The sequence below is a fragment of the Podarcis cretensis genome (assembly GCF_951804945.1).
Source record: "Podarcis cretensis genome assembly, chromosome: 13".
Lineage (NCBI taxonomy): Eukaryota > Metazoa > Chordata > Lepidosauria > Squamata > Lacertidae > Podarcis > Podarcis cretensis.
Window position 1 is genome coordinate 40,028,960 of NC_137182.1, and position 26,319 is coordinate 40,055,278.

The 26,319-nt window shown below is 48.4% G+C and overlaps 5 protein-coding genes across 21 annotated transcripts in view; 1 reads left to right on the plus strand and 4 right to left on the minus strand.

Annotated features, from left to right (window-relative positions):
- Window positions 1-370: 370 nt before the first annotated feature.
- On the minus strand, window positions 371-4,320 carry LOC307201731 (crk-like protein). 2 transcript variants are annotated; one of them, XM_079951072.1, is made up of 3 exons: window positions 2,393-4,318; window positions 1,763-2,218; window positions 371-1,119 (listed from the first exon to the last, which is right to left on the minus strand). In XM_079951072.1, the coding sequence occupies exons 1-3, from the start codon at window positions 2,564-2,566 to the stop codon at window positions 994-996; spliced, it is 756 nt and encodes a 251-aa protein (XP_079807198.1). In that variant the 5' UTR covers window positions 2,567-4,318; the 3' UTR covers window positions 371-993. The 2 variants fall into 2 exon arrangements, with proteins under 2 accessions (XP_079807198.1, XP_079807197.1); XM_079951071.1 differs by having other exon boundaries at window positions 371-2,218; window positions 2,393-4,320.
- Window positions 4,321-6,768: 2,448 nt separating this feature from the next.
- Window positions 6,769-10,322, minus strand: LOC307201771 (uncharacterized protein). 7 transcript variants are annotated; one of them, XM_079951188.1, is made up of 5 exons: window positions 10,172-10,322; window positions 8,934-9,074; window positions 8,224-8,361; window positions 7,737-7,883; window positions 6,769-7,176 (listed from the first exon to the last, which is right to left on the minus strand). In XM_079951188.1, exons 2-5 carry the CDS (start codon window positions 8,937-8,939, stop codon window positions 7,051-7,053), a joined length of 417 nt encoding a protein of 138 aa, XP_079807314.1. In that variant the 5' UTR covers window positions 8,940-9,074; window positions 10,172-10,322; the 3' UTR covers window positions 6,769-7,050. The 7 variants fall into 7 exon arrangements, with proteins under 7 accessions (XP_079807314.1, XP_079807315.1, XP_079807317.1 ...); XM_079951189.1 differs by having other exon boundaries at window positions 8,934-9,077; window positions 10,172-10,297; XM_079951191.1 differs by having other exon boundaries at window positions 10,106-10,175.
- A 1,225-nt stretch (window positions 10,323-11,547) lies between these two features.
- Window positions 11,548-22,885, plus strand: TLCD3B (TLC domain containing 3B). Of its 3 annotated transcripts, XM_079951160.1 has the most exons (7): window positions 11,548-11,900; window positions 14,334-14,451; window positions 15,427-15,560; window positions 18,380-18,463; window positions 20,825-21,044; window positions 21,205-21,300; window positions 21,442-22,885. In XM_079951160.1, the coding sequence occupies exons 2-7, from the start codon at window positions 14,395-14,397 to the stop codon at window positions 21,751-21,753; spliced, it is 903 nt and encodes a 300-aa protein (XP_079807286.1). In that variant the 5' UTR covers window positions 11,548-11,900; window positions 14,334-14,394; the 3' UTR covers window positions 21,754-22,885. The 3 variants fall into 3 exon arrangements, with proteins under 3 accessions (XP_079807286.1, XP_079807288.1, XP_079807287.1); XM_079951162.1 differs by lacking the exons at window positions 11,548-11,900; window positions 15,427-15,560; XM_079951161.1 differs by lacking the exons at window positions 11,548-11,900; window positions 14,334-14,451; window positions 15,427-15,560 and adding an exon at window positions 15,577-17,206.
- Window positions 22,886-23,072: 187 nt separating this feature from the next.
- On the minus strand, window positions 23,073-25,023 carry LOC307201772 (fertilization-influencing membrane protein). The gene is made up of 4 exons (XM_079951194.1): window positions 24,853-25,023; window positions 23,775-23,918; window positions 23,324-23,411; window positions 23,073-23,180 (listed from the first exon to the last, which is right to left on the minus strand). The coding sequence occupies exons 1-4, from the start codon at window positions 25,001-25,003 to the stop codon at window positions 23,153-23,155; spliced, it is 411 nt and encodes a 136-aa protein (XP_079807320.1). The 5' UTR covers window positions 25,004-25,023; the 3' UTR covers window positions 23,073-23,152.
- A 180-nt stretch (window positions 25,024-25,203) lies between these two features.
- MVP (major vault protein) overlaps window positions 25,204-26,319 on the minus strand; it is a 28,929-nt gene continuing 27,813 nt past the window's right edge. For all 8 annotated transcript variants that reach the window (XM_079951082.1, XM_079951081.1, XM_079951085.1 and 5 more), the window contains one exon: window positions 25,204-25,486. In XM_079951082.1, the coding sequence (XP_079807208.1) occupies window positions 25,364-25,486 (123 nt within the window). In that variant the 3' untranslated portion in view covers window positions 25,204-25,363. The remainder of the gene's footprint in view (window positions 25,487-26,319) is intronic.

Consider the following 26,319-nt stretch of genomic DNA (forward strand, 5'->3'; position numbering starts at 1 on the left):
TTCTGAATATGCCAATGATGTTGTTAAGGGAAGGGAGAAGCTGGGACTGTATCAAGAAGAGGTACAAGCAGGGCAACCGGCTCCAGTAAATAGGTATATAAACTTGGGGGGGGGGATACTGTACCTATTAAGCAGGAACCATTGGCTGGCATGGAGAGAGACTTAATAGTGATCCTCACGCAACCATTTGTGGCCTGCTGCTGCTGCTGCTGCTGCCTCCTCCTGCCTACAGCAATAGGCTGTGCTCCACTTCACCATGGCAACATTTGAGGCCTGGGTTGTGATGCTCGTTACCATAACAACTGTGCTACTCTTTTCCCATATTAACCCTCTAGCCCCACCCCAGAAGGAGTAAATTTCCAGCAAGGGATAATCAGCAGGAAACTTTAATTAACAAGGCAGTTTGGAACAGACAACAAGTGAAGCAGGGTCTCTATAAGGAGTGGGGAGGATTTCCTGTCAGCCATCTGGCCAAAGCCAAGCACTCCCCCCCCGCCCTGTTTCCTCACCCCAAGTGGACAGGATCAAATGGGGGGGGGGGGGAAATCACAAGAATAAGGGGATCAATAATCAAAGCTCAAGAGTTTCTGGGTTCACAGGGCACAGGATGGGGAGTTGCAAGATTCAAGGGCACATAATCAGAGTTGAAAAAATCACAAGGCCAAAATGGATCAATGTTTCTAGGGAGGAAATATGAATGGGTCCCCGTAAAGAGTCAAAAGTTTATAGGGTTCAACTACCACAGCATTTTAAGAACAGCGAGTCAAGGAACAAGGTTCATGGGTTAAGGAGTCCAAAGTGGTAGAAGAGGTCCATATCCAAGGAGCTTGAGTATCAATGAACCGGATGATCAATAACATCCACCGGGTAGGTCAAAATTCAAGGAAGTACAATGTTCGAGACGGTCAGAAGCTCACAAGTGTGGGTCAGAGTTCAAGGGTCGTGCCCCACTGCAGGGAAAGTCAGCGTTCCATGGGTTACACCATCAAATGTTCAGCTGGCTTCTTCAGGGTCCAGGACTTTGACGTGGGTGAAGGGGAAATGGCCACGGCGCCCGTTCAGCTCCCCCTCCCATTGGCCGTTGACATTCATCTTGGTGACAGCAATGAGGTCACCCACCTGTAGAGCATCATGAGACACAGAAAGGATCAGAATGCGAATATCATGGGGGCATTTTTTTTACCCACCCACCACTGCACAGCCAGTTTTCCCTTTCCTCCTTCCTGCCCTCCTGGAAATAAACCTTTCTCCTGAATAAATCACATAGCTTCTCATCTTCCCTTCACTGCCATTTCAAATGAGGAACAGGATCAAAGCCAGGGTGTGTTGTGTAGAGTTTTGCCGCACAGAAACATAACATGGATTGAAGATCCTAGTTTTCAGGAGTGTAGCCTGGCAATGGGACCACAGAATCTAATGTGTGGATGAACGTCTGCACTCCCACACAGCCTCCACACCCTTTCCCATCCGAACTGACACGTTCTTTCCTCCTTCCACTACACCACTCATCCTGCTCCACAGCTATTCAAAGTTATGCTCATCAACCCTCCAGATAAGTGTTATGCTGCATAACTATTTCATTTGAATTAATGTGCAAAATCTAGTCCAAACGCAAGGTTTTTGTTTGGGGGTGCGAAGAGGGCCGGACCAGAACGCCACATTTCTGTGCAACAAAAAACAGTAATCTGCACATTTCCCCAACCCACCTGGTAACCAGAAACCCTGTGCACTCGCTCCCAGTGCAGACCACTACATTACTTGCCTCGAAGGCGAGTGCCGTCTTGTCGCTGGCACCGGGCACCCTTCGCTGCACCGCCCTCGCTATGACCGGAGCGTGGCGAGGGGCACCGTGGCTGCTCGGGTGGGCGTACGGACAGGGCTGGACGTACGGCACGGGGATCATGCCCACACGCCCATCGGCCCTCTGCGCTGTCCACCACTGCTCTTCCGGCTTGGCCAGCACCCTCAGGGGTTCCCCCTTGGAGAAGGGGAGGTCTTCCTGATCGCGGCCGACGAAGTCATAGAGAGCCCGGACCCATTCCCCAGCGGGAGGCGGCTGGGCAGAGGCTGGCGCCACAACCCGTCCCACGGGGGCGACCAAAGTGGTTGTGTCTAAGTAGTGGAGGCGGTAGAAATCTAGCAGAGCAGGGAAGCCGTCAAACTCGTGCTCCCCGATCCGCAGGCGCCCAGGGAGGCTGTTTATGATGTAGTGAGACACCTGGAGGAAAGAGAAGGGTAGAGAAGCAGGAGGCTGTTGCACCGTGACCCTCCACAGGCACACACCCAGCTTCCTCCCTCCGCTTCCAACGTGCAATTAAACCCACACACTTTCAGCTCCTCCTATGGGGCCCTTCCACCCCCAAATTCCCTTTTCCCCTTTTTCAGAAATCACCTTGGAGTTCTCACTGACGGACAGCACGTAGTCGCCGGGGCAAGTGGTGCTGTCCCGTACCAGGAAGGTTCCATGGCGGTGTCCCTGAAGACAGGCGGCTGCTTCCTGCCGGCTCAGAGCCCCCATATACCACTCATGGGCATCCCCAAAAGCCGACATGGCTTGGGGCAGCATCAGGGGGTGGAAAGAAATCCACCCCCCTGTATTATAGCCGAGAAAACTGATCTCTAAGTTGCCCCGGAGTTTGAGAGCACTTTGTCAAGAGGAAATTAACCTGTTGAACAGTGACCTCATGTAGCTGTTCCGGTTTCCTTCCAGCTCAGTGTGACCTCCAAATAATCCAGATACACATAACACCCTTCCCCCCCCCAAAGGAATATGGTTCTTCGTTATGTCGCTCCACCCCAAGTTCTCTTATACTGAGATAATCTAACTTTGATATCCCTTGAAAGCATCCACACCCCTCTTCTCGGACAATAGTAGATTTCCAAAAAGGAAAGAAATGACTCAGAAATGCAGACAACACTTCTACAACCTGCAATCAAATCCTGGAAATTAATGGGATGTCATGAAAAGTTAGTTCACTTCTAGACATCCCTCCCAAGTTCTAATATAATGGGGAAGGGGCACTTCCCTGACCAACCTACCCTATTAACAGTTAAATACCTACTCAAATACAGGTTCTACTGAATAACCATCTTCATATAATACAACAAAACCAGTGGTATATCTGCAGGGAACACGTACAGTATATTTACGTCCTTGTATTAGAACATCCCTACAAAATTAAGAGGTCACACTTGGTGAATTAAGTAGTACACACAACCCCCCCCCCCAAAAAAAAGTGTGATATGACTGCAACCTCTAAAAATTCCTCCAGAATTCCTCCAGCACCTCATCAACGTAGCAGGATACTGCTGGTTGTTTTTTTAAAAAGTCAAGGTTTGGAGGAAATCAACCTTTTCAAAACCTAATCTTTCTCAGATGAAGATACATACCCACCAAGTGAATAGAATAACTTCCACAGAATTGCAACACTCCCATATGAAAGCATTCTTACCCCAGCATAGGATTTAACCCACCAAAAGGTTAATGGGGACTTTTCACAGATCCACTCCTGTTATCAGCCCCTGTCCCCAATTCACTGGTTATCCTCTGGAGAAAGGTACAGCACCCCAAACAGCGTCCCCTAATGGAGACCATTCCCCAACCACCTCGATAGATCACAAATTGGCCACCGTTCTCCACCCCACCCCCCAACTAGCCCCAGTGCAGCAGAACAATAATAAAACACACCCCCAGAAGTAGCCTGCCTCCCAAAATTTCCAGCATCCAAAAATATTGCACGCAGCCTCCCGAAACCTATCTGCCTACCACCCCACCAGCTCTGGACAAACAATAATGCAACTCCTCGCTCCCCTCCGATGTCCATGCATCCACTCTACTACTCTCCAGTATTCCCTGGAAGCAACACCCCGATGCTGCATTGCAGCCCTTTAACGGATCAAAAGCAATCTTGAAAACCTCCCCCTCCAAAAAGGAAAAAAGATCAGCTGTGCACCCTCCAAGCGCTCTTCAGCGTGCCCCTCTGCAGCAGCGCCACAATGAAGCCCGCTCTCCCTTGTCTGCACATGGCTTCCCTCGCACACCTCGCCTCCTCCCGGGGAACCCCACAGCTCCCGGCCACGACCTATTGCAGCCCCGCTCCCTCCTCCCCAGAGGACCCAGGCATCCTGGCTCCCGGCTGCCCGGCTCTAACCCATTCAGAGCCCCAGCGCTCCAGCCAGCAGCCTCCCCTCCCTCAAATCGCTGCAAGCGACCCTGATTGCAGCTACAGAAGGGTTGATGGGAAAGTGACGCACCCCCGCTCCCCCTTTAAACCGGGGAGGGGCGGCCATCTTGAGGCCGGGCAAGCTGGCCGTGAAGCTGCCGGGAAGGGGAAAGAGTCATCTTGGCTGTGGGAACGAGCCCCAATTCCAAGATGAAGTCGCCTCTCCATCTAGCGACAAGCTGCTGCTTTTGTGATGGGAGGTTTAACTGTGGGCTTCCCACTTTTTTTGCCCCCTGTTGTGATAATGCTTCAGTAAAGAAGGACGAGAGGACCGGCTGTTTAGCAATTGTTGAATATAGTGATTAAAAGTATTTTGCTGGGATATCCAGGGTATCAGTTACTAGTGCTCTTCCGCTCCATTCAAATTTTACATCCTGCATCTGCATATGCAAATATATCAAACTACTGGAGCAACAATCTTATGCATGCTTACTTGGGAGTACGGTAAGTCTGATGGGATTTTGAGTAAGGCATGCATAGGATCCCATTGTTAGCCTCGTAAAGAGACTTGGTGAACTAAGGTCCATGCACCCCCAATAGGAAGTTGGCTTTTATTTTTGAGGGACAGTTTCCCTGTTAGCTGGGATAGGTCAGTCAGTAGAGCATGAGTCTCTTAATCTCAGGATTGTGGGTTCAAGCGCCACATTGAGCAAAATATTCCTGCATTGCAGGGGTTGGACTAGATGGCCGTTGTGGCCCCTCCAACTCTATGATTCTATGAGAAACCATACTTTATCCTTGATGGCCCTAGGTCTGCAGAACCAAAAGGGAGCACACGCTAGTTTCTTCAGACAGCCAGGGCACCTCAGCTTCCCAGGAACGTCTTCAGGGCTAGGCACAGACTTTCCGGTACAACCCTATTCCCCAATCTCTTCGTGATCCTTTTACCCTTTCCTTTGCTCATTCTCCTCCATGTTTGCCTAGAGCTGTTAGTGTATGTTTGTGGAACACAACAAAATATAACAAATGCTGAAAACAAAACTATAAGGGGTATCTAGAACTGAACATAGCAAAACCAATTTCCATATGAAAATAAGTATAACATCAAGGTTCTAAATAACTGCATTATTCTGTACAGTACCTTATGGCTCCAGTACATTACAAAGACTCCATTTCTCCATAAATCTGTTATCTTGCTGTCTACCCTCTCTGGTTCTAACCACATGTGAGCTTAACCATGCATACTGTGTCCCATATTTTAATTATTTTTCCCCTCATAGACGCTCTGTTTCCCCCAATTTTGACAAATAACAATTCTGGCAGCCATCAAGAGATGTTGTCTTCATTCCCTGTCCTCTATTAAAAGAGCTTCTTGAGCATACCCAAATGGGAAAATTAGAGGACCCTTGGGTAAAGTATAGCCCATTATTTCTTCAATTTCTGTTCTTATCTCTTCCCAGCACTTTCTGAGTTTAGGACACATCCAGAATATATGCCATATCCCAATGTTTGTGCTTTTACATCTAGCTGCCTAGAGCTATTTGGGTGCGTTTTCCTCTCCAGGACATCTACCATTACTGGTCCTGTGGGAATGGTTCCTGGAGATAAGAAACAGGCATGTGAGCCTTCTCCAGCTGTGCTGATTACTTTTTAAAATATTCATATTGTTCATTGAAATTACATTGAGGTGGATAGCCATGTTGATCTGTCATACTCAACTAAATATTACACATGAAAGCTCATACCTTGAAAGTTTATATTTAGTTGATCTTAAAGGTGCCACTGGAATTATTTAAAAAGATTTTTTTCATCTTTCATCTTGTTATTTATTATGTTTATTGAAATGTTATTGCGTTTTTAAATGTGATTAAAGTTCAGTGCTTCTTATGAGCTAGCTTGATCTGTATCCTGAAAGGCAGAATGCAGAGAATTGTAATGGTAATTGAACGCCTGTCCCTCATCATGTGTTTGTGCACTTAAGAGGGGGCAAGGGTGTCTGTCACGTTGTAGATGCTTTTATGTGGCTTGGAGGGACTACTGGTCATTTGAGGCTATCACTGAGGCCCCATCTGCACTATCCATTTAAAGCACTATGCTACCACTTTAAACATGGCTCCCCCCAAAAAAAAAAATCCTGGGAACTGCAGTATGTTAAGGGAGCTGTGAGTTATTAGGAGACATCTATTCCCCTCCACACAAAGTGATTTAACAGTCAATCCCTCTTCCCAAGAAACTCTGTAGCTCTGTGAAGGGAATATGGAGCCTCCTAGGAACTCTCAGCACCCTTAACAAACTGCATTTCCCAGGATTATTTGGGGAATGTCATGACTATCTAAAGTGGCACGATACTGCTTTAAATGTAATCGGGGAGGAAAGCTTTTTTTGCCCTACTGGAAGATACTATATTATTTTTTTTATTTCACACAGATCTTCTGACAATGATATCCTCATTGCATTTCTTCCAGCTTCCAACATTCAACTGCATACTTCGGTGAACAAGAAAAAATACCTAAACTTTTTCATAAACTTAGCCATCAAACTTCTCCATGCAGCAAATGTCTATTAAATGGACTCCATTTGCATTCTCATTAAAGAGAGACACAAGTGATATTCAACCTGCTTTATTATAAAATGCAGCAATTCATATAAAAACATTAATATCAAACATGCAGTACAAAGTACAAAAGCACTTGAAAAATCAACATGAAAAAGAAAAAGCTCAGTTTCAAAACTTCTTGCATCAGGACAAGTTAATTATGTCAGGCAGAGCAACTAACTCCCCATTTTACTTGTCCACCGCTTGTAGGATCCACCACTTGTATGAAGACTTCCAAAGCCTTCCACACTCCCAAATCACAGACATAATCTTTTTGTTATTTTGAGTTCTTTATCGCAGTTTGATCTCAAAGCAAATGCAATTGATGTTCTGGCAGTCTGGGGGCTGGTATGTGCAGGCACAATCGCAGAGTGGACACAAGCGAGGAAAGGAACAAGCCCCTGGTTCCCAGCCCTGCTGGTAAGAGACAGAAATTGTACACTGTTAACCTATGGAAATACCTGCATCAAGATGTTACAGCATCCTTCACTAAACTTGAGACTCAGGGAAATACTGAATAATGATTAGCACAAGACTGTTGCAAGGCAGGGTATAAATAATTTAAATTAATAAATAGGCATTGTCTGAAGATAAGATACCAGCAAAGGATAGGTCTGAATATCATGGTAAGTTCCCTTGACATTTTTCCAATCTGAACACCTGTAAGTTTGATGTTTCTCAACATGTAGGCCACAGCCTCCCTGGAGAAGCTCTGACAAGCTCTAAAGAAAGTGTAAGTGTCTGTCTACCCTGTTCATCTTTCTTCCTCCCACACGGATCCCTCTTGCCTGTCCCTCTCCTCCTTTCAAATTATATATACTGTTTTGGTTAGCATATGATTTTAAGTATGGGCTTTAGTAAAAAAAACGAACGAATTAAGTTTGTAACCAGAGGTACCACTGTATTCAAATGCCCCAGGGGGAACTAGTCTCAGATATTTCCAAAAAGCCGATCAATTATCCGGAGGGAAAACTCACATTAGTACAGGTGCAGTAGCGATCCATACAGCGGGTTGGGGAAGGAAGGGCACAGTCACATGATTCTGCACAGGTCAAACAGCATTCGCACATGTTTGGCCAAGGCCGCTTTTCACAGGAACAGCAGTTGGCACAAAGACCCCGGGCCTGCAAAGAGGTAAGAGAAGGAAAACCAGGTTGGTTCACCAAACAACTTGAGTTAAGAAGCAATTCCTTTTATCTCTTATAGGCTAGAGCTCCTGTGATTTGTTACGGAATTGATTGCAAGTAATCCAAAATTGTCAGAACACAAACCACACAATATTAACAATGTGAATTTGTTCCCCTTTCTACTTACTCTCCAAAGGACTACTGCTCCCATAATGCACTGTCATATGGTATGCTGTAATGCACTATGGAAAAGATAGCTCTATTCTCATTACTACACCTATAAAAATCCCCAAATGTGTTTGCCCTTTCAACTATTGCCATCCCTTCCCCAAGTTACCATCAGGCACTGTCGGAGGACAAGGACCAGGGCCAGGAGTATTAAGTAGGATCCAACGACCAAGAAAACGATGGCAGGGAGAGGCAGGAATAAGGTTGTGGCAAAAGGGAGGTCTGGTGGAGGGTTCAGCGATGGAGTCTGTAAGGGGAGGAAAGCCAAAGGAGAAGGGACGTTTACAGTATGGAGTGGTGAGGAGAAAGAAGAGCAATTAAAGGAATTACATGGCTGAGCACTGAAATACAGCTTTTGACTTAACATGAAATACCTTCTGGGAAATTGGAAGGTTCTTAATATCAGAAAATTGGTAGAGGGAATGTTTAACCTCTGACCAGAAGCATATACACTAAGTGTATAGCTTCTCTGACATAGGTTAGTACATGTTTGGAAGTTAGGTGATTCCTCTTAATTTGGTGGTGGCAGCAGCAGCTGCAGAGATAGTACTGTTTAGTGAGTTTCTAACCTTCAAATATCTGTCAGGCACAGAGGATCACATACTAAAACTTATATGGAGAGTATCCCACAATAATCAATATGCCAAACTCAAAATGTTTGAATTTTAACACATGGTTTTCAAATCAGTCTTCACTGATTCCTAAGTAGATTTATTAAATTTAGTTCAATCACATGTCAAACTGGGACAGGAGAGTTGGGGCACTTTGAGAAGTGAAGTGAAGGGCAGTGTGAATACAGAGTAAGAATGCTCTACTTACTGCCATTCCTCAGTTGGGGAAGGACTAGGCATCAACCTCTGGAGGCTCCATGGATAGCTCAGAGCCCCGAGGAAGAGACAAATAACTTGAAGCTATTACAGTCCATGCTTCCACTTGTTCCTTGAGCACAACATCTATAGTCTGCTAGATCAAAAGAGAGGATCAGAATTTACTGAACAACAGAGTTAAAACTCACTTTCTTCATGAAGCCTTCATGCATATACATTAACTCTGAACACTACTGATTTCAAAGAGGTCTCAACCATATTGAGACTGATCAAACAGGCTCCAAAGCTCTTATGTTGCTGTTATAACACACACATGTGTAGAATGGTATTAAAGTTTTCAGTGTCACTGGGATAAAAAAAAAATTATTTTGGAAATGAAGCTCGAATATTTTGACAGTTTTGACAGTCTTCTCTTTTGACAGTTGACCCCACAACCCCCTCCCACAAGCCTATTTCCCCTCTCCCTGTTCATAGCATCCCTTCCTCAAAATTCCCTCTTTCCATAACCAAATGGAAACGAAACAGGCCTTCCTCCTCCTCCCAATGTTGATGAACCTCCAGGCTCTTCTCATTAATGTCCACTCCCTTATGAATATAGTTTATCATTCACTGTGCAGCTTTATTCGTATCACGTTCATACGTTTCCCAGGCTTCCTGCATTGCGGAGCGAGCGGCCGAGACTAAACTGCGCTCTAAAGCTCAAGCCGTTGTCTCTCAGCCTAGCCTACCTCACGGGGCTGTTGTGAGGATAAAACGGGAGAGGGGGAGACGCTGCTCTGAGCAACTTGGAAGCCATGCATATGTAAATATACCAAGGCGTCCCTCGGTCGCCCTGGAAACCGCACCTGCGCGCGCGGCCCGCTACGGGCTCCCACTGCGACCAAACTCTCTTAAGGCCGCTGTGCTCCTCCGCGGAAGTGAGGCAAGAGTTCGGACAGGAATGAAAAAAGCGGCGTCAACGGAAATGCGGCGCCTGCGCCAGAAGTGACGTCAGCGAGAGGGGAAGCGAGTGGGCCTCTTCCATTTTGGTGCGGGGGGGGGTGAGAACAGCTCGAGGTACAATAGTCAAAGCCCTTCATCTAATCTCGTGGTCGGGAATTTCCCTTATTTCCTGCATTCAAGTAAACGTCGTCCCAGTTCATTCCTAACAGCAACCCGCCAAACCGTCAGCCTTTTCCTCAACTCTCCTCTCGGTCCTCACAGAAACGTCGCCAGACAGACTCGTCCTACCTATTGAAGGAAATCTACCCAGTAACTGGAGTGTTCTGTAGCGCGGTATTGGCCCGTTGTAGCGACCAATCAGGCCCCGAAAGCTGGAGGGAAGGAGGCGGGGCGGGGCCGGGTGGGGGTAAAACGGAAAGCACATCATATTCAAAAGTTCATGGCAGTCGTTACTCCACGAGCGGCGCATGCGCGGATGATTCGCTCGGTTTTCTTCGCCGTTTTCCGCGGCGCAGCGCATGCGCTCAATAGGAAGATTGTTGTTGTTGTTTAGTCGTTTAGTCGTGTCCGACTCTTCGTGACCCCATGAACCAGAGCACGCCAGGCAGGAAGATTATAGACTTATAAACGAAAGACTCGTACGCGGAGGCTGCCACCGGGTTTACTTCGGGCGTCATATTCGGTCTCCTCCGGGACGGAAAGAGGCCGCTGCTGATAGAAAATGACGGGGGAAATTAATGCAGGATTTTAGTGTTAGGTGTGACAGAGAAGTGGAGTGTCCACGCCCCAAAAACAGCAGCAAAAATAGGAAATGGTACTATTTCTTGTTCAGGAGTCGTTCCGTATTTATTTTTATTTTTATTAATTAAGCATTTCAAAGTGCAGCACACCCACCCATCTGCATGCATGCGATTCGACGGAGCCCCAGGATTTTGCGTGCAACTGAGCGCTGGATTTGGCCTCGCCTCGGGGTACAATTTAAGCAGATTCAGTCTGAAGGGTATTTTGCGTGAAGGTTTGGAACTAGAAACCAGAGGAGATGCTGCAGAACAGCTTCCCCGTTATATTATCATTATTATTATTACTACTACTACTGTATTAGGATACTTCTACTCCGCTCTTCCAAGTGAATACCCATAGCAGCTTACGAAAAAAATAGAAACCCAATATACAATATCAAAGCCCCAAATCAATACAAATTATTGTTATCAACACAACAATATTTCTCGGGGCGGCGGCACTGCAGGGCTGTTGCAAAGCGCTCTTTCTTTCCCTCCCGCAGTACCGCAGCCTGCAAGAAAGAGGATGATCAATGGGCTACATTGGCGTTGCCAGGGTTTTTATTTTTAAACGCATTTTCCGCACTAAATGACAATCGGAGGTGAGAAATGGGGGCGGGGCCTCCGATCCCACGTAGAGCCTACGGAGCTGCGACCTTCTTTGTCTGCTATGGGCAGCGCTGCCTCCCACGTGGTGGTGGGGTGTGGGAGGGAGAGAAAAAGATAGAGAGGAACCCAAGAAGTCCCGTCTTCGGGAAAAACCGCGTTGCCCCTCTTCACTTTTCCTGCATCTGTCTCGAAGTCGGGTTGCAGCTCTGTGCACATGCGCAAAGCGTCTCTCCTGCTCCACCCCACCCCTCCACCTCCCCGTGCCCCCGCTATTGTTGGCGGTTCGTTGTTGCCACGGAAACCACAAACTATCTGAAGGGGCAGTTAGGCCCCGGGTGGGGCGGGCGGCGTGCAGTACGTTAGATGCGCGGCGAGAGCAGGAGAGACGAGGACAGGCCGCGATTTGAGTTTGCGCAGACATTTGCTGCAATAATTTAAATGTATTAATCACCCCTCGTTCATTAGCCCCAGGACTAGGCGGGAAGGAGAGCGGACCTGCAGAGTTACGTACTCAGATGCGCCCAGGTGAATGGCGGTGCATATGCAATAATTGAAAGAGTCATTTAAATATATACGCAGATCTGCCTTCATAAGAAAATATTTAGGTCGCTGCATTAATATTCCCGAAGGTGGGTAAGCTAGTCATTTAGGTGCCTCGTTCTCGTAAAAAAAAAAAAAATGGATTTTCACTCTTCGCACTGGATGGCTCATTTGGTCGAGCAGCAGACTCTTCATCTCAGGGCTATTGGGCAAAAGGTTTCTGCATTGCAAGCGGTTCGATTAGATGACCTTCGTTGGTCTCTTGCCATTCTATGAAATTGACACCTATGGTTCATTTATGTAGTAGAAAATATGTCATTTCCCCCCCTAGATATACAGTGGTACCTCGGGTTAAGTACTTAATTTGCTCCGGAGGTCCGTTCTTAACCTGAAACTGTTTTTAACCTGAAGCACCACTTTAGCTAATAGAGCCTCCCACTGCCACCAAGCTGCTGGAGCACAATTTCTGTTCTTATCCTGAAACAAAGTTCTTAACCCGAGGTACTATTTCTGGGTTAGCGGAGTCTGTAACCTGAAGCATATGTAACCTGAAGCATGTGTAACCCGAGGTACCACTGTAATGCTGAAACTTCAGCATATTAACACCTTCCCTTTTTGGTTACTATCCAAAGGTTTTCACGCTGAACTACTTACTCATTGTTACTAAGTGGTTGCTAATTAGAAAAAAAATAACATTTAGATACCCCAATGTTTTGAAATTTACTATGCGTTTTTCACTCAGAAGTACTAGCTGAGCAATCCTAACCTCTGGCCATGTGGCCCCAGGGACCCTGGAGCGGCTGGCACAGCAGCGGGAACCAAATCCATCCCATATCCAGCGGTTCATTGGCTGTCCTTGCTCTGCCTGTCCCTGTGCCCTTAATGTTCCATTTGGTGTGTCTTTTCCTAGCTACCGAGGACAGCAGGAATTTCAGCAGTGGCAGAGCCTCCTCAGCCCATTATTAACCCACTCAAGAGTTGGACTGCAGCCCAAATCTTCAAATATCAGACTCCCCCCAAAGAATTACGTGCTTCAGTTATGCTGGCTGGGGGCCTAAAGAAGTTCCCAAATGGTGGTCTCCAGACAAACTTCATTCTGGTGGTCTACAGCTTGTCTGAAATTACAATTAAAAATCATACAGCATCTAGTGCAATACACTGAAATTGCTACAAAAGGCAGAGCGGTCTGCCAATTTTCATGTGGCCCATGGGGCTAAGTGGTGGGGGGGGGAGGGCGAGTTTGGGAACCACTGGGTTAGAGGGCAGAAGCCTTGCTGCACTGATGCAACACCAGGTATGCCACTAAAATATACTGGTGAATACCTCAGATACGCTAGAGGTGCACTTCATTATAGCGCAAAGATAAAATACCATATTGTGGCTTTATTGCATATAGCCACAACCTTAACAAACCTATCAGCCAAAAGGAGTACAATAACTGGATGGAGTAATATGAAAGAGCCACCGAGATCAAGTGGGTTTTCCAGGCCTTTTTGAAAACCTAAAGTGTGGCTATTTCACACAGGGTTGCACTGTTGAGATCAATGACATCGGAAAGTGCACTGCTTTGGATTGTGTCTGTGTTTGCATAAAACCTGCTGCTTTCTTTTTTTCGTATGTTTGTGTTGTGGCGTTTATCCCACAGGAGTAAATATATGTTTTATTTATTACATTTCCATCCAAACCTTTATTCAAGGAGTTCAAGGTGGCAGGCATAACCTCCCTTCATTTCATCATTACAACAACCCTGTGAGGTAGGATTAGGCTGAGAGATTGTGACCAGCGTAAGTGATCCTCATCAGGGAATGGGAATGGTCTGAGTCTAACACTCCAGCCCAGTGGTTCTCAAACTTTTTTCTCTGGGACGCACTTTCAGAATAAAGGATGAACCGCTCTGAGACCTCTAGGTATAGGGAGGTATATAAATTCAGTTGATAATAATAATAATAATAATAATAATAATAATAATAATAATAATTTGCTTGCACCACACTGGATTTTTATTGATAAGAAACACATTGGAAAACAAAACAAAAATTAGCAGTGCTTGATTTATATCATAGAACACACCTACTTTATAATATGCTCATGGGACATCCAGAATGTATAAAACAATACATAAGAACACAAATCATCTCCCAGATACAATCTTGATTGTCCTTGAATCTTCCTGCCACGCTTGCCATCCTCTCCTGCCCAACCCGTGTGACACGCCACACCCTTTTGAGGACCACTGCTCTAGCCACTAGGCCATGGGTGGGTTGTTAGGAAATGCATCTCTTGGTTACCTCAGTTGTTTGTTCCAGTACGATTTGATCACTTGGGTTGTGGAATGCCATCCCTAGTGAGCTGTGCCAGTTTCCATTTTTATTACCGTAACTTTCAGGAGGAATGTGAAAACCTATCTTTACCTTGGATAGGCAAGGTGGTATACAAATTAAATCAATAATATATTCAAGAAATAATATGTGGTTGAAGTAGAATCCTTTTCAGCTGTGAGATTTCAATTACATCTTCATTAGCCCCTTAGGGAAAGATCGCTTGCCAACATGAAATACCCTCCATAGATGTGGAGGACAGCGGATGGTTGGGATGTCATTTGTGACCACTGCTGTCTTTGCTAGGATGGCATGGGAACAGGTGAGTTGGTTGAGGTCAAATATGTGCACATTTGTCCCACATTGATTTCTGTACCAGTGAAGAGGCTCCTCTCTTCCAGAAGCAAAGGAAATTTCAGTTTTCTCGAGCAGCAGATGGTGGAGAGTGGGGTGGGGAGAAGGGGAAGGACAGGACAACCCAGGAAATAATGGCACAATTAGTTGAAAAGCTCTGGAATGTAAGAGTTATCGATGGACCTTTTGGTCCAATCCAGCAAGGCAATTCTTACTATGCTTCAGTCTTGCTTTTGATTAAGACAATTTAGGCTGCAATCCTGTAACCAGCGAGCAAGCCACATCGAAGTACATGGGACTTACTTTCTTAGGCAGTCATGTTTATAGGGTTGCAGTGTGAAAATCTTCATTCATTTTAACAGAAAGTATACTTTGCTCACAATGAACTGGCTGGCTGAGAGCACAATAAGAACTGCCTTCCTGTATGGAGCCAAAGGTCTTGTCAAGCCTTCATCCTGTATCCAGCCCAATAAGTTCACAAGCAGAGTGTAGCAGGGAGACCCTCTTGTCCTTTGTTCTTGGCATCTGCTAGCAGAGGTGTCTTGCTTCTGTCCGTGGAGCAACCACGTCCGCATTACAACTGATGCCAACAGGGTGGGACTTTGGGGGGGACCCTCTCAGCAGAATAAGTAGAAGGGCCCCTAAACATAGCAGTGTTGGCAAATGAAATAACGCACATTTCCAAATGAAGGTGGTTCCTTGGAGACCATGGACTCCATAGCCTAAGCTTGCCTTGTTGCACCATGCCTTAGCTGTCATGGCTACCAGCCACTACAATACTTTCCTCCAATAATTTATATGTAAGGAGGGTGGGGATGACCAAAATAACCAGCGGAATAGTTGTACTTTGCTGACCAGAGTGATGTGCTGACTTTTTATTGGAGGAGAATCTTCTGTTAGTTAGGAGACTAATCTAATTTCTGACATTCTCTCCCACTCCCAGTTTTTGCAGATAGAATTTCCCTATTTCTTTCTCCTGGGTTTGGCCGCCTATCCTAGCTTCTTCTACACAGTGTATCGGTTTCTGCGTCGCTTTGGGCAAATGGAGGAGCTCAATGCAGTCTATGTATCTGCCAAGTGAGAGACTACCTGGACACCCAGATTCTCTTAATGTGTGTGTGTGTGTGTGTGTGTGTGAGAGAGAGAGAGAGAGAGAGAGAGAGGTGGCCCTACCATTCATCAGATGGGAGTGAAAGGTGGGAAGGATGGAGCAATGATGAGGTGTTGAAGGACGGAGCCCTGTGTGCCCTTGCCTTCAGATATAGTGGAGAGGCAGTCCTATGCTGAAGTTCAAAGCAAGATTCAGCTGCCAGTCCAGTCAGCTCCTGTAGGTGAGCACGTAATCTTTTCCCACACACTTCAAGACTACATAATATCTTTGGCCCACCTTAGAAATGGGTTAAAGCAATTCATAAAACCAGGTCACCTCTGTTCTTTGGGAAACCCACCTGCTGCAGTTCCTATAGTCCAGCACAAGGTGTCAGTATTGCTTTAGTTAGTTCCACAGGCACTTGCCAGGCTCTTTCCACCCACCTATCAAAGGTCACATCAGGGTCACCTGCTCAGCAGGTGGAGCTTTATTGGAGGATTAGTCCCTAATGCTTTGGGAGCGGAAAGGGTTAATTGCCCCCACCCCCTTCATTTTACCTCGCTCTCTTCCCCCCTCACACCCTCCCATTTCCCACATCAGAGACCTGATCCTTCCTCACAAACCAGGCTGGGATTATAGGATTAGCCTAAATCATCCTGTGAGCACGACTTCCTGCTAAGCGAGGGAGGGAGGGAGAGATAGGGGAAAGGATGATCTGGCACTCAGGGGGTTAATTCTGCTGCCTGATTAGCCGCAAATGGGGGGGGGAATGCCTCCTCCTCCCCCCACCCCCAATCTTCTTAGCCAGCTTCTCCCAGTTTAAAAGAGGCAGAGGCTAAACCCAGGGGACTCCCTGCTGCGGGGAGGGTTTTAAGGAGATGAATGGGCAGATTCCTCTCCCTCCTTCCGCCACTCTTCCCTGTCCCAAGCCTCCCGCTCTGAGTCACCATCCCAAACCTCTCCCCGCTTCGGATCCACCTATAGAGTCCAGCAGCCCCAACCCGCATCCTCTCCCTGCCTCCCTCCTATCAGCACCCGCTTCTTTCCTTTCCTCCTCCTCCTCCGGCAGCGCAGCCCCTGTCTCCAGTCCCCGGGCTCTGCTGCCGCTGCTTCACCCTGAGCTCCTGGCTGCGCTGATCCTGGCAGCATCCTCCTTCCGCCCGCTCCTCTCCTCCGCCAGTCCCTTCACACACCACAGGCCACTGTCTCTTTAAGTTCCCTCCCGCACTGTGCTGACAGCTGCTCCCTGCTCCCCCTCCCTCCCCTGGCTCTGTCTCTCTGTCTGTCACAGCAGCTCTGCTTGGGACCAACCCGCACACCACCGCCATCCCCCCCTTCCCTCTCCATCCCCCCCTCGCCCCCTTGGATACCATGAGTCTTCCTCGAGGGGAGCGCCTGGAGGGATCCTAGCCCCGCTGACCCTCCCCATCTGTGTGGCCCCCCTCCTCCTCCTCCTCTTCCTCCTCCTCCTCCTCCTCCTCCCCCCTCAACCCTGCAGCCTGAGCGAGATGTTTCACGCCTTGGTAGCAGGGGGCATTGTCTTCCCCGGCCTCTTCTTGTTGTCCAAGAACGGCCTCAAGTGGCTGCCATGGCTGCGATGGGAGGAGGCCGACGCGGTCATCGTCTCCGCCAGGTAACCAGGGAGCCAGGGGAGGGAGGATGCAGCCAGGGTCCAGCAGCGGAGGGTGGGCCGCATCAGGCGAGGGTGGGCATCCAGCAGGCCTCAGGTGTGAGGGGCTAGGACTCTTCCCTCCCATATTTTCTTGAAGGATGAGGGTGGAAGCAGTGGGTCCAGGGCGTCAGGGAAAGGGGCAGGCTCCTTTGAAAGGGGAGTGGTACAAGGGCATATAGAGGATGGGCTATGAACTAGGTTTTTCTAATGAGGCTCTTTTTTAAAATAGGTCCTAGAATGAGGCGGGGTTGGGAGCCAGGTTTCCTGGATCCATTGGGATTGGAATGGGATGCAGCAAGTTGCAAAGTGGCTTTCCCGAGAGGATCCGTGGGCATATCTGCAAGGAAGCAGAGGGACAGATCTGATGGATTCTCTGGGAGCGGTGGAGTGCCTGGGACCATGAGCCAGACCTCTGGGTTTCTCAAGATTGGGGCATATTAATTGGGAATCAAGAGCTAAGCTAAACTCGGGTGATGAGGTGTCACTATCCCACGATGACAGCCAATAGAAGCAGTAGCCCATATAAACCCAGGCTTCCTCTCAGCAAGATGTTTGGAGCCCAGCATGGAGGAGATTGGTGAAGCCACGGTTAGGGTTAGGGTTTGGCAAGGTCTGTGACTTGTGAGGGATGAGATTCCCTGGGGACCTGCTCTTAAGAGGGTGTTTCAGGAGATCAAGGCTGTTTGCTGGGCTTCCCAGGAGTGTCAAGACACTTGGTCTGCTCAGTGTTTCCAGGGGGACGCTCTGGGGCAGAATGTCTGGTTGCTCTCATTGCTTAGTGCATTTATCTAGGAGCTCAAAAGCTGCTCCAGGGTTGGCAGTCTCTGGTGATCACATGACAAGGCTGCGTGTCAGGGTCACAGAGCAGCTGAGGCTCTTCGCAATTGTTGCTGATCCCCTAAGATGACCTTAAGATAGCAGCTGTTCTGGGATGGCAAAGAGCATGGATTTGAAGGTGCTTGGCAGGGCTCAAGGTGGAGGAAGCCCAGATCAGCTCCATGGAGCATTTCATTGCTCTGAGGTCTGGATTCCCAGGGTCAGAACTGGAATGGTGAGCAGACTATTGAGTCCAAGAGAAGAGAGAGGCAATGGCAGTTAACTTTATTTTTGTTTCCCCCTTCTTCCCTACAACAGGTTTGTCTCCTCGGTGCAAGCCATCATGGCTTCCACGGTCGGCTACATCGTCTCCTCTTCCTGCAAGCACATTATCGACGACCAGTAAGTCAGCATTTGCTGTGTGCCTGCCAGCCCAGCACTGCAGTGCGGTAACCTCTCTCTCCCTGTGTCTCCCACACCTTTCCCAACCTCACTTTCTGAACGCGGCCCAGCAGAGTGTTGGCAAGGTCACGCTAGTGAGAAACCTGACACCCTCACCGGGATGGGCACCAAATTTAGAACAGGATGACAGTGACATGTTACAGGCAGATGTGCAGCAAGGAGTAGGCCTGGGAAGAAGTCAGTAGAGGGAACTGGAAGGCACAGCACAGGAAATGAAATAATCTTACCAGCAGGAGGTGCTGTGGGGAACAGCATTGGTGGAAGCAGTGGCTTGTGGGAAGAGGACAGTGCCTTGCTGTTTCTGCCCCATAAGAAGGCATTTGGGAGGTAGTCAGAGAGTAAAGTCATGAACTCTGCTTTTGAAAGCTGCTCCCACTTTCTACAAATCCAACAGGGGGTGCTGGAAAGAGAGAGCAGGGCAAAAGCGATGGCAATGACTGAGGCAGATTGGCCTGTGTGGCACAGAGCGCTGTCCGTGGTGCTGCAGAAATGCCAGCCTCATTCTTCCAGCTTCTAAGTTCAGCACCATGGGCAGTTCCCTCTTGCACAAACGTTCCCAAGGTCCCACGCAGTTCATGGGGCAACTGAGTTGAGGATTCCCAGAGCGTGTGCTGGAGAGAGAGCAAAGGGGCAGGAGCCGCTAGTCCCACTGGATTCTAGGACAGCTGCCAGACCTCAGTCTCTGCAGAGACCAATTTGGCAAGAGGGCAGCTCTGCAGGGCAAGCAGGACCATAAACACAGCAGGAACCCAGAGAGCTCCTGGAAGAGGGATGGGATAGAGGTGTGGGGTGTGTATGTGTCTGGGCCTTTTCCAATCTGCCGTCCCTTTTTGCTTTGCCATCAGGATTGCTTCATTTCACGCTAATGAATTTAGCTGGGATTAGTCCCTTCCCCAGGACAGGCTAGAATGGGGGGCACGTGTGCTAATTCTCCCCTAGGATAGAGCAGGGCAGGGGATTAGACCAAAGCAACAGCTGTTTCTACTGCTGATTTGCGTTCTGTGGATTCATAATTGGCTTTATTGGGCAACCAGTGATGACGAATTCCTGGGCTCCCTAGAGGGGGGAGTGGGCTCTAGCAGGTTACATCATATGGAGGCTGGATATCTGGGTTTTTGGAGAGTAAACTCCAGCTGGTAGTTAGAGGCATGAGTTGAGGATTCTCTTAAGGCAAAGAGAAGAGTTTCCAGATTTCTGTATATCCATTACAATCCTCTCAGTGTGCCCTTTGCACTGAGAATCTCCTGTTGGGAAGCAATGTGGGTGAGGGTAGGCAAGATTTCAACTCTTTCAAAGCCTTCCCTTAACTGACCCCAATGCCGGGCTCCTGATATCATCTTTGCAGTCCTATAGCACAGAAACCGTCTACCAGCGCCCCCACCTCCACCCCATCTGAATTCTGCTTGGATCCCACCTGCCCCATTTTGGCCTCCAAGCTGAGCACCCCACAGCGTCTCTTGGGCCCTGCATCCCGCATAGCACTGCAGCATCCTGGCTGCTTCTCTGGCATTTGGCCTAATCGCCTTGCATGGAGCCATCAGCACAAATGCCCAGGCAGGCTGCAGTGGTGAGGGAGGAGAGTGACGAGAAGTCAGCTGGGGAGGTGGCAGTAAGGAAGTCACAGCCCAGACTTAAAGAAACAGCACTCCATTTGCCTTCCTCTCAGCCTGAAGGGGGAAAGTGATCAGGGCTAGAAGCACCTTTTTCAGTCCCTGAATTCCCCTCTTATCACCTGAAATGGAATAGGATTAAGGCCAATGTCCTGGACTTATTTACATTAATCCTATTACCTTTTATAGAACTTGTGGACTTCTAAATAAGCACAAGGTCGGAAGCATGGATCGCTGCCGGTAGTCAGACAAAATATCCCGGATCTAAGGGGATTGAGGGTGCCCTGACTGGGGGTGGCAGTGGGGCTGCGGTCAGGATTGAAAGGCAATGTCAGGACAAGGTGAGGTGGGAATGGCAGCCCGTAGCTTGGTTATGGCCGTGGTCAGCGTGGCTTGGAGAAACAACAGGGAGCTGTTAAACCACAGAGAGCCCAGCGTTGTGAGAGCAGAGAGCAGGAATGGAAGAACTTGGGGGGTAATGGGCAAGGCTTTGTTCTCATTGACCTTGTGTGAGCAGAGCGCATCAGCAGGTCATCAATACTCATTGATCATGGCCATGAGCCTGTTCCAAGGGGGCGGAGCAGCTCCTCTTGCTCCCCCCCCCACTGGAATTCCCTGCTGAGTCACTGCCAGGACTGTGTCTTGCTCACAACCTTCCCCTGCCCTAGCATTCTTTCTCCTCCTTCTGCAGGCACTGGCTGACCTCCTCCTACACCCAGTTTGCCATCCCCTACTTCATCTACGACATCTACGCCATGTTCTTGTGCCACTGGCACAAGTACCGGGTCAAAGGGCACGAGTCGGCCGGCACACGGACGCTGCGCGCCGTTGTCCGCACCTACTTGCACAAGGAGTTCCTCATGGTGGTCCACCATCTCTTCATGGTGCTGGTTTGCTTCCCCATGTCCGTGGTGAGTGTGGCCTGGCGTGGGAACCTCTGACCACAGGAGGAGGAGGCGAGGAAGGGATGGGATGGGATGCCGATGCATGGAGCAGAGAGGGGCTGTGTGCTTTAGAGGCTGCTAACGCCCACCCCTCAAAAGTCACCCTTCTTGCTTTCCCCCGCTTCAGCTCTGGCGCCAGGGCAAGGGCGATTTCTTCCTGGGTTGTATGTTGATGGCTGAGCTCAGCACCCCTTTTGTCTGCCTCGGCAAAGTCCTCATCCTGGTAAGTATGGCCCAGTCCTGTGGGTTTTCTGGGGAGAGGAATGAGAACCCAGTGGGGCAGAGCAGGTTCTTGGGCTTCTTGGAGGGAGCTGGTTGTGTCCTGACTGCCCTCTCAACCCCTCCTCTTCTTTCCTGCCCACAGTACAAGCAGCAACACACCCTTCTTCATAAGGTGAATGGGATAATCATGCTGATCACATTCTTCTGCTGCCGGATCCTGCTCTTTCCTTACATGTACTGGGTATACGGGCACTATGCTGGCCTGCCCCTTTATCGCGTGCCCTTCTCCATCCCCGCCGAGTACAACTTGGGATCGGCCATCCTCATGGCGCCCCAGGTTTACTGGTTTGGCCTCATATGCCGTGGCGCTTTCCGCGTATACCGCTCCCAGGGCGCTGCCAAGGATCAGGTGCTGCGAAATGGGCACAGACCAGAGACGCAGGTGCTGGACTGATGATACCTCTCCTTCCTCAGCCACAGACGGACAGACCACATTTCCTCTAACTTATTTATTTATTGGGGTATGGGAGGGACTGGATGGATTGGGGAAGTGGGCTCCTAGGCCAAAGGGGATTTGGGGAGGCCTGGAAAGGCGTTGCAGGGGGCGGGGGGTTCCAGTGAAGTATTCGGAAGGGACAAAGACAATAGTCCTTTGGTTTCAGTGTGGGGTTCCTTTGCTAAAGGCAGCCCTCTAATATTGCAACACTCAGTATTTTGAAACTCCTCGGGGGCGGGGATGGAGGTAGAGTCCTAAACCAAAGGGATATATATATATATGATGTTTCTTTTACAGAGGGACTTTCAGGCCAGTGGTTATATAGGAGGGCTGAGAACAGGGTACATGGACGAAGTTTATTTGAGGCTGCAAGATAAGAACAAGGCATCTCTAGTGTGTTAGGGGCTCTCGCAAATCACCCCCCCCAAATAATATATGTGCTATTTATTTCCACACAATGCTGTGAGCACCCCAGGACTACCTGAGCCCATACTAGGCAAGGAGACAACTCAGTTATTTGGGTGGGGTGGTGTTGTTTCTTGGGAACAGAGAGAGATGCTAGTGATGGGGGTGGGGAGGTAGGGAAGAGAGACAACGGGGGCTTTTCTATACTATTATCCATAGAGTCACAGTATCACACCTATTATTAAAAGGGGCAGGGAAATAGTCTGGATTTCCTCACACTGTATTATTAGGGGTTCTATCAGCAGAATTAGGAATTGTTGTAGGGTAGCTGATAGGGAAACACCCTGAAATTTTGGGATGCTGCTAAATTGCAAGTGATCTTCAGTATTACTGTGATGCCACCTGCCCAGAAAACCCCCAAATGCTGTATAAAATGTATCCCCTTGCACTGGGAAGGTTCCAAGAGGTGTGCTTCCTAACATGCACCCACCCCTCCCTCCACCTAGCAATAACCAAGCCTCTTGCCTCCACCTCCTCCTCTGTTCGGCACACCAACCCCTTCCCTCTTCCCTCCTAGGAATGCCCATTCCGTGGGGCAGGGATCCAGCTGTAAATAGGGGGTGGGCGGGCTGTATTTATAACCTGAGGTCTGCAAAAGTATTAAAGGAGCCTTTATCTAATGCCAGCAGAGGGCCAATGTGTGTCTTTCTTACTTCTCCCTGCTAAGCCTTCCACAGGCCGCTCGCAGTACTGAACTTAGGTCTGTCTGCTGTTTAAGCCCTCGTGTGCCCCATAAACCAAACCTGCCAATCCCAGCTCTCCTTCCCCCTTTGATTTTACATTGGCACATCATACCAATTGCAAAAAAACCCTCATTCAATAGCCTTTTATTGAACAGAGGAAAAGAGTGGTTGGCTGGCTACAGAGCCGTATCTGCTGATCACCTGGATGTTTATCCTGCATTTGACTTCTTGAAGATCCTGAATGAAATTGCAGAAGAAGAAGGAGGGGAGGGGGTGTCATTCCATCCGTGGAGGTGGGAGTAAATAATGATATCCAAAGGCAATAAGGAGGCAGGGAGAATACTTGCAGCATAACATACACCAACCAAAATGACACGTACACTTTAGATATGATCTGATAGAGGAAGAACAGCAGGATGAGTATAATGGATCCCACTAGGATATAACGCAGCTGGTGAGGGAATGAACCTGTAGGGGGCAGAGAAGAGGAGGGTTGGTTTGTCATGGGGAAATAGGGCAAAGCTAGAGCAGAGCTAGGGCAAGGAGGAGGAAGCCCAAAGCAGCCCTGAATCATTCTGGAAAGGGAGGACAGCAGAGGTTAGGCATAGAGCAGGGTGAATCAGGTCATTAGTCCAGCTAGCCTAATATGGTCAACTCAGGCCATCAGTGGCGCTCTGGGTCTTTCCCAGCTCTTACCTGGAGATGCCAGGGATTGCACCTGCTGGGACTTGGTTCCTGCAAAGGCTGTGCTCAGCCCCCTCCCCTGCAGGTGCTATTGGGGAGGGAGCGTTTGAGAGAGGGTCAAGAGACAGGAGTGGCAGGGGGACTCACTTGGGGGAATAAACTCAGGCTGCTCTCCAATGAGCTTGTAAACAGCAAGGATCTTCTTCTCATCCGTGTCGGGATAATCAAACCAGAGCGGCTGATGTCGGGACAAATCCGCCTCGGTGGCATTCCCCGGGTTTCCTGCACGAGCTGTGGGCCCCAAAAGCCCCTCCCATCAGTGGGAGCATTTAGCATTCCTGTGCTTAGTCCATTTACCTCATTACAAACACAAGCACACACAAAAATCTGTTTTCCAAGAAACATTTGCTACTAATTTCCTGTTCCACGAACAGTCATGCCCTTGCATTGCAGCAGCAATGAATATTTCTCTTCCAGCCAGCCACACAACGCTAATGCTTTATCGTAACCCTGATTTAGGCCCCCCACACAACCCACCACAAGCTCCTTTTGGCCTCGCAAACAGTTGCCCCACACAGCCCTTTACTTTGCTTGGGCAAGAGAGGAGGTTAAAAAGCAGCAAATGTTTCCTGCTACAATCTGTCCTGCAAGATGAACGTGGAGAAGGAAAGAGGCCTCAGCAACCCAACATCATCAGAACCTTATTGGGACAATAATCTCCACTGAGAACCTACTTGGAAGCTACTGCAGTAATGGGGAATTTTGGCAGTAACCATATCACTTCAACAAGTATAACATGTAGTTTCAAAGGGCCTTAACTTGGTTGGTTCAGGGCTGGAACCATCCTTAGCCATATAAAAATAATGCAAGATTGTCGACACGTTTCTAGATCAGAATCCAAGGACTCCCTGTTATGGCTTTCAATTAAAGCAGTTTAAAATGAGTAGCGTGGAAATGCCCAGGGTCAAAATTATACTGTGGAGAGACCCTTCACACAGCCAGATGAAACATCCCAGGGTTCATAAGGCAAGGTCTAGGAAGCAGCTTTAAACCTAGATCAGTATTGTCTACCCCAACTGGCAGCTGCTCTCCAGCATCTCGGGTGGAAGGTCTTCCCCATCATCTCCTACTCCAGACCCTTTTCACAGGAGATGCAGAAACTGATCCTGGGATCTTCTGCCTAAAAGGAATAGCACTGAGCCATGGTCACTTCTGCAGCACTCACTGCTGCTGGGGATGAGTGGGGTGGAAGGAGGCCCAGTGGAGGAAGACCTGTGTATACCTGTCACAAGCAGAGGACTACTCAGGATCAGCTTGGAGAGATTTGTAAAAGTGTACAGGAGCTGGAGTAGCAGAAATTGCCCTCTGCTCAGCATAGCTGCTCTCCTGGCCACACCCACTTTCTATGACCTCACAATGGATGTGCCTCCCATTTCTGACCAACACTCCCTCCTTTCCAGCCTTCACTTAAAAGCCAAGATTCTTCCCACCCACCCCCAACAAACCCAGGATCAATGTGCCCACAAGACGACAACTCCATACTTTAAATGAAAATGAGTAAGGCGATTACATGGAGTAGATTGCTTTAGTGTTTATTGTATACTTGTACAAAAAAAAAAAAGGCACATTCAAAGGAGGCTCCAATGGCCTGGGAAAATTATTACATTCTATGTTGTTTGCAAAGGTACTTAAAGAAAGCTTTCATCCGGAAGGGAAGCATCCATCTCCTGGATCTATCAGGTCTCAGAAGGCTTGGGCAAAATCCCCAACAATCCTCCTGCAGCTGTAAAAAGGTTGATAGGGGAAGAACCATCTGTGATGAGTGTGGATTGAATGCCCAGGCCTTGGAGTAGTTTTGCCTGCATGGAAGATAATTTATTTTATTAATAATAATAATATAATTAAATCTGTATACCACCCTTCATCCAAAGATCACAGGGCACAACCTAAAAACATAAAATGGGAACATAAAATAAAATAACAAAAACCAATAACCCCCCCCTCCCACTAAGACATTTTAAAAGGCATAGAACATCAATCAGCCAAAAGCCTAGTTAAAGAGAAACATCTTCACCTGGTGCCTAAAGATATGTAATGAAGGCACCAGGCAAGCTTCCCTGGAGAGGGCATTCCACAAATGGGGAGCCACCACAGAAATGGCCCATTCCTGTGTTGCCACCCTCCAGACATCTCATGGAGGAGTCACATGAAGAAGGCCTCAGAGGATGATTGCAGGGTCCAGGTTGGCTCATATGGGGAGAGGTAGTCCTGAGCCATTTAAAGCTTTAAAGGTCAAAACCAGCACTTTGAATTGGGCCCGGAAACTCATTGGCAGCCAGTGGAGTCGGGCCATGATCAGTGTAATATGCTCCAATCATCTTGCCCAGGTGAGCAGCCTGGCTGCCAAATTCTGCACCAGCTGAAATTTCCAAACCACCTTCAGAGGCAGCCCCACATATAATGTCTTGCAGTAATCTAATCTAGAGGTTACCAGAGCACAGAGAAGCAAGCTTAGGCTACCCCTCTGCAGATAGGGGTGCAGCTGGACACTCAGGGCTACCCACTCCTAACTCCAGAAGGATACAGTGGTCAATGGTATTGAGAGCCACTGAGACGTCGAGGGGAATTAACAGGGACACATTTCCCCTGTCTCTCTCCCAACAGAGGTCATCATACAGGGCAACCAAAGCAG

What these genes read in the sequence shown, in the direction of transcription:
- LOC307201731 (XM_079951071.1), bottom strand. Translation starts at nt 2,566, where the DNA reads ATGCTGCCCCAAGCCATGTCGGCTTTTGGGGATGCCCATGAGTGGTAT. An exon ending in CCGTCAGTGAGAACTCCAAG is followed by an intron (nt 2,219 to 2,392) that starts GTGATTTCTGAA and finishes TCTTTCCTCCAG; the next exon opens with GTGTCTCACTACATCATAAA.
- LOC307201771 (XM_079951188.1), bottom strand. An exon ending in TCCTCCGACAGTGCCTGATG is followed by an intron (nt 7,884 to 8,223) that starts GTAACTTGGGGA and finishes ACCTCTTTGCAG; the next exon opens with GCCCGGGGTCTTTGTGCCAA. An exon ending in GCTACTGCACCTGTACTAAT is followed by an intron (nt 7,177 to 7,736) that starts GTGAGTTTTCCC and finishes GTCTCTTACCAG; the next exon opens with CAGGGCTGGGAACCAGGGGC.
- TLCD3B (XM_079951160.1), top strand. Translation starts at nt 14,395, where the DNA reads ATGGTTGGGATGTCATTTGTGACCACTGCTGTCTTTGCTAGGATGGCA. An exon ending in GCAGTCTATGTATCTGCCAA is followed by an intron (nt 15,561 to 18,379) that starts GTGAGAGACTAC and finishes TCCCTACAACAG; the next exon opens with GTTTGTCTCCTCGGTGCAAG. An exon ending in TTTGCTTCCCCATGTCCGTG is followed by an intron (nt 21,045 to 21,204) that starts GTGAGTGTGGCC and finishes CCCCCGCTTCAG; the next exon opens with CTCTGGCGCCAGGGCAAGGG.
- LOC307201772 (XM_079951194.1), bottom strand. Translation starts at nt 25,003, where the DNA reads ATGCTGAGCAGAGGGCAATTTCTGCTACTCCAGCTCCTGTACACTTTT. An exon ending in CCCACTCATCCCCAGCAGCA is followed by an intron (nt 23,919 to 24,852) that starts GTGAGTGCTGCA and finishes TGGGGCCCACAG; the next exon opens with CTCGTGCAGGAAACCCGGGG. An exon ending in GCCTGAGTTTATTCCCCCAA is followed by an intron (nt 23,412 to 23,774) that starts GTGAGTCCCCCT and finishes TGCCCCCTACAG; the next exon opens with GTTCATTCCCTCACCAGCTG.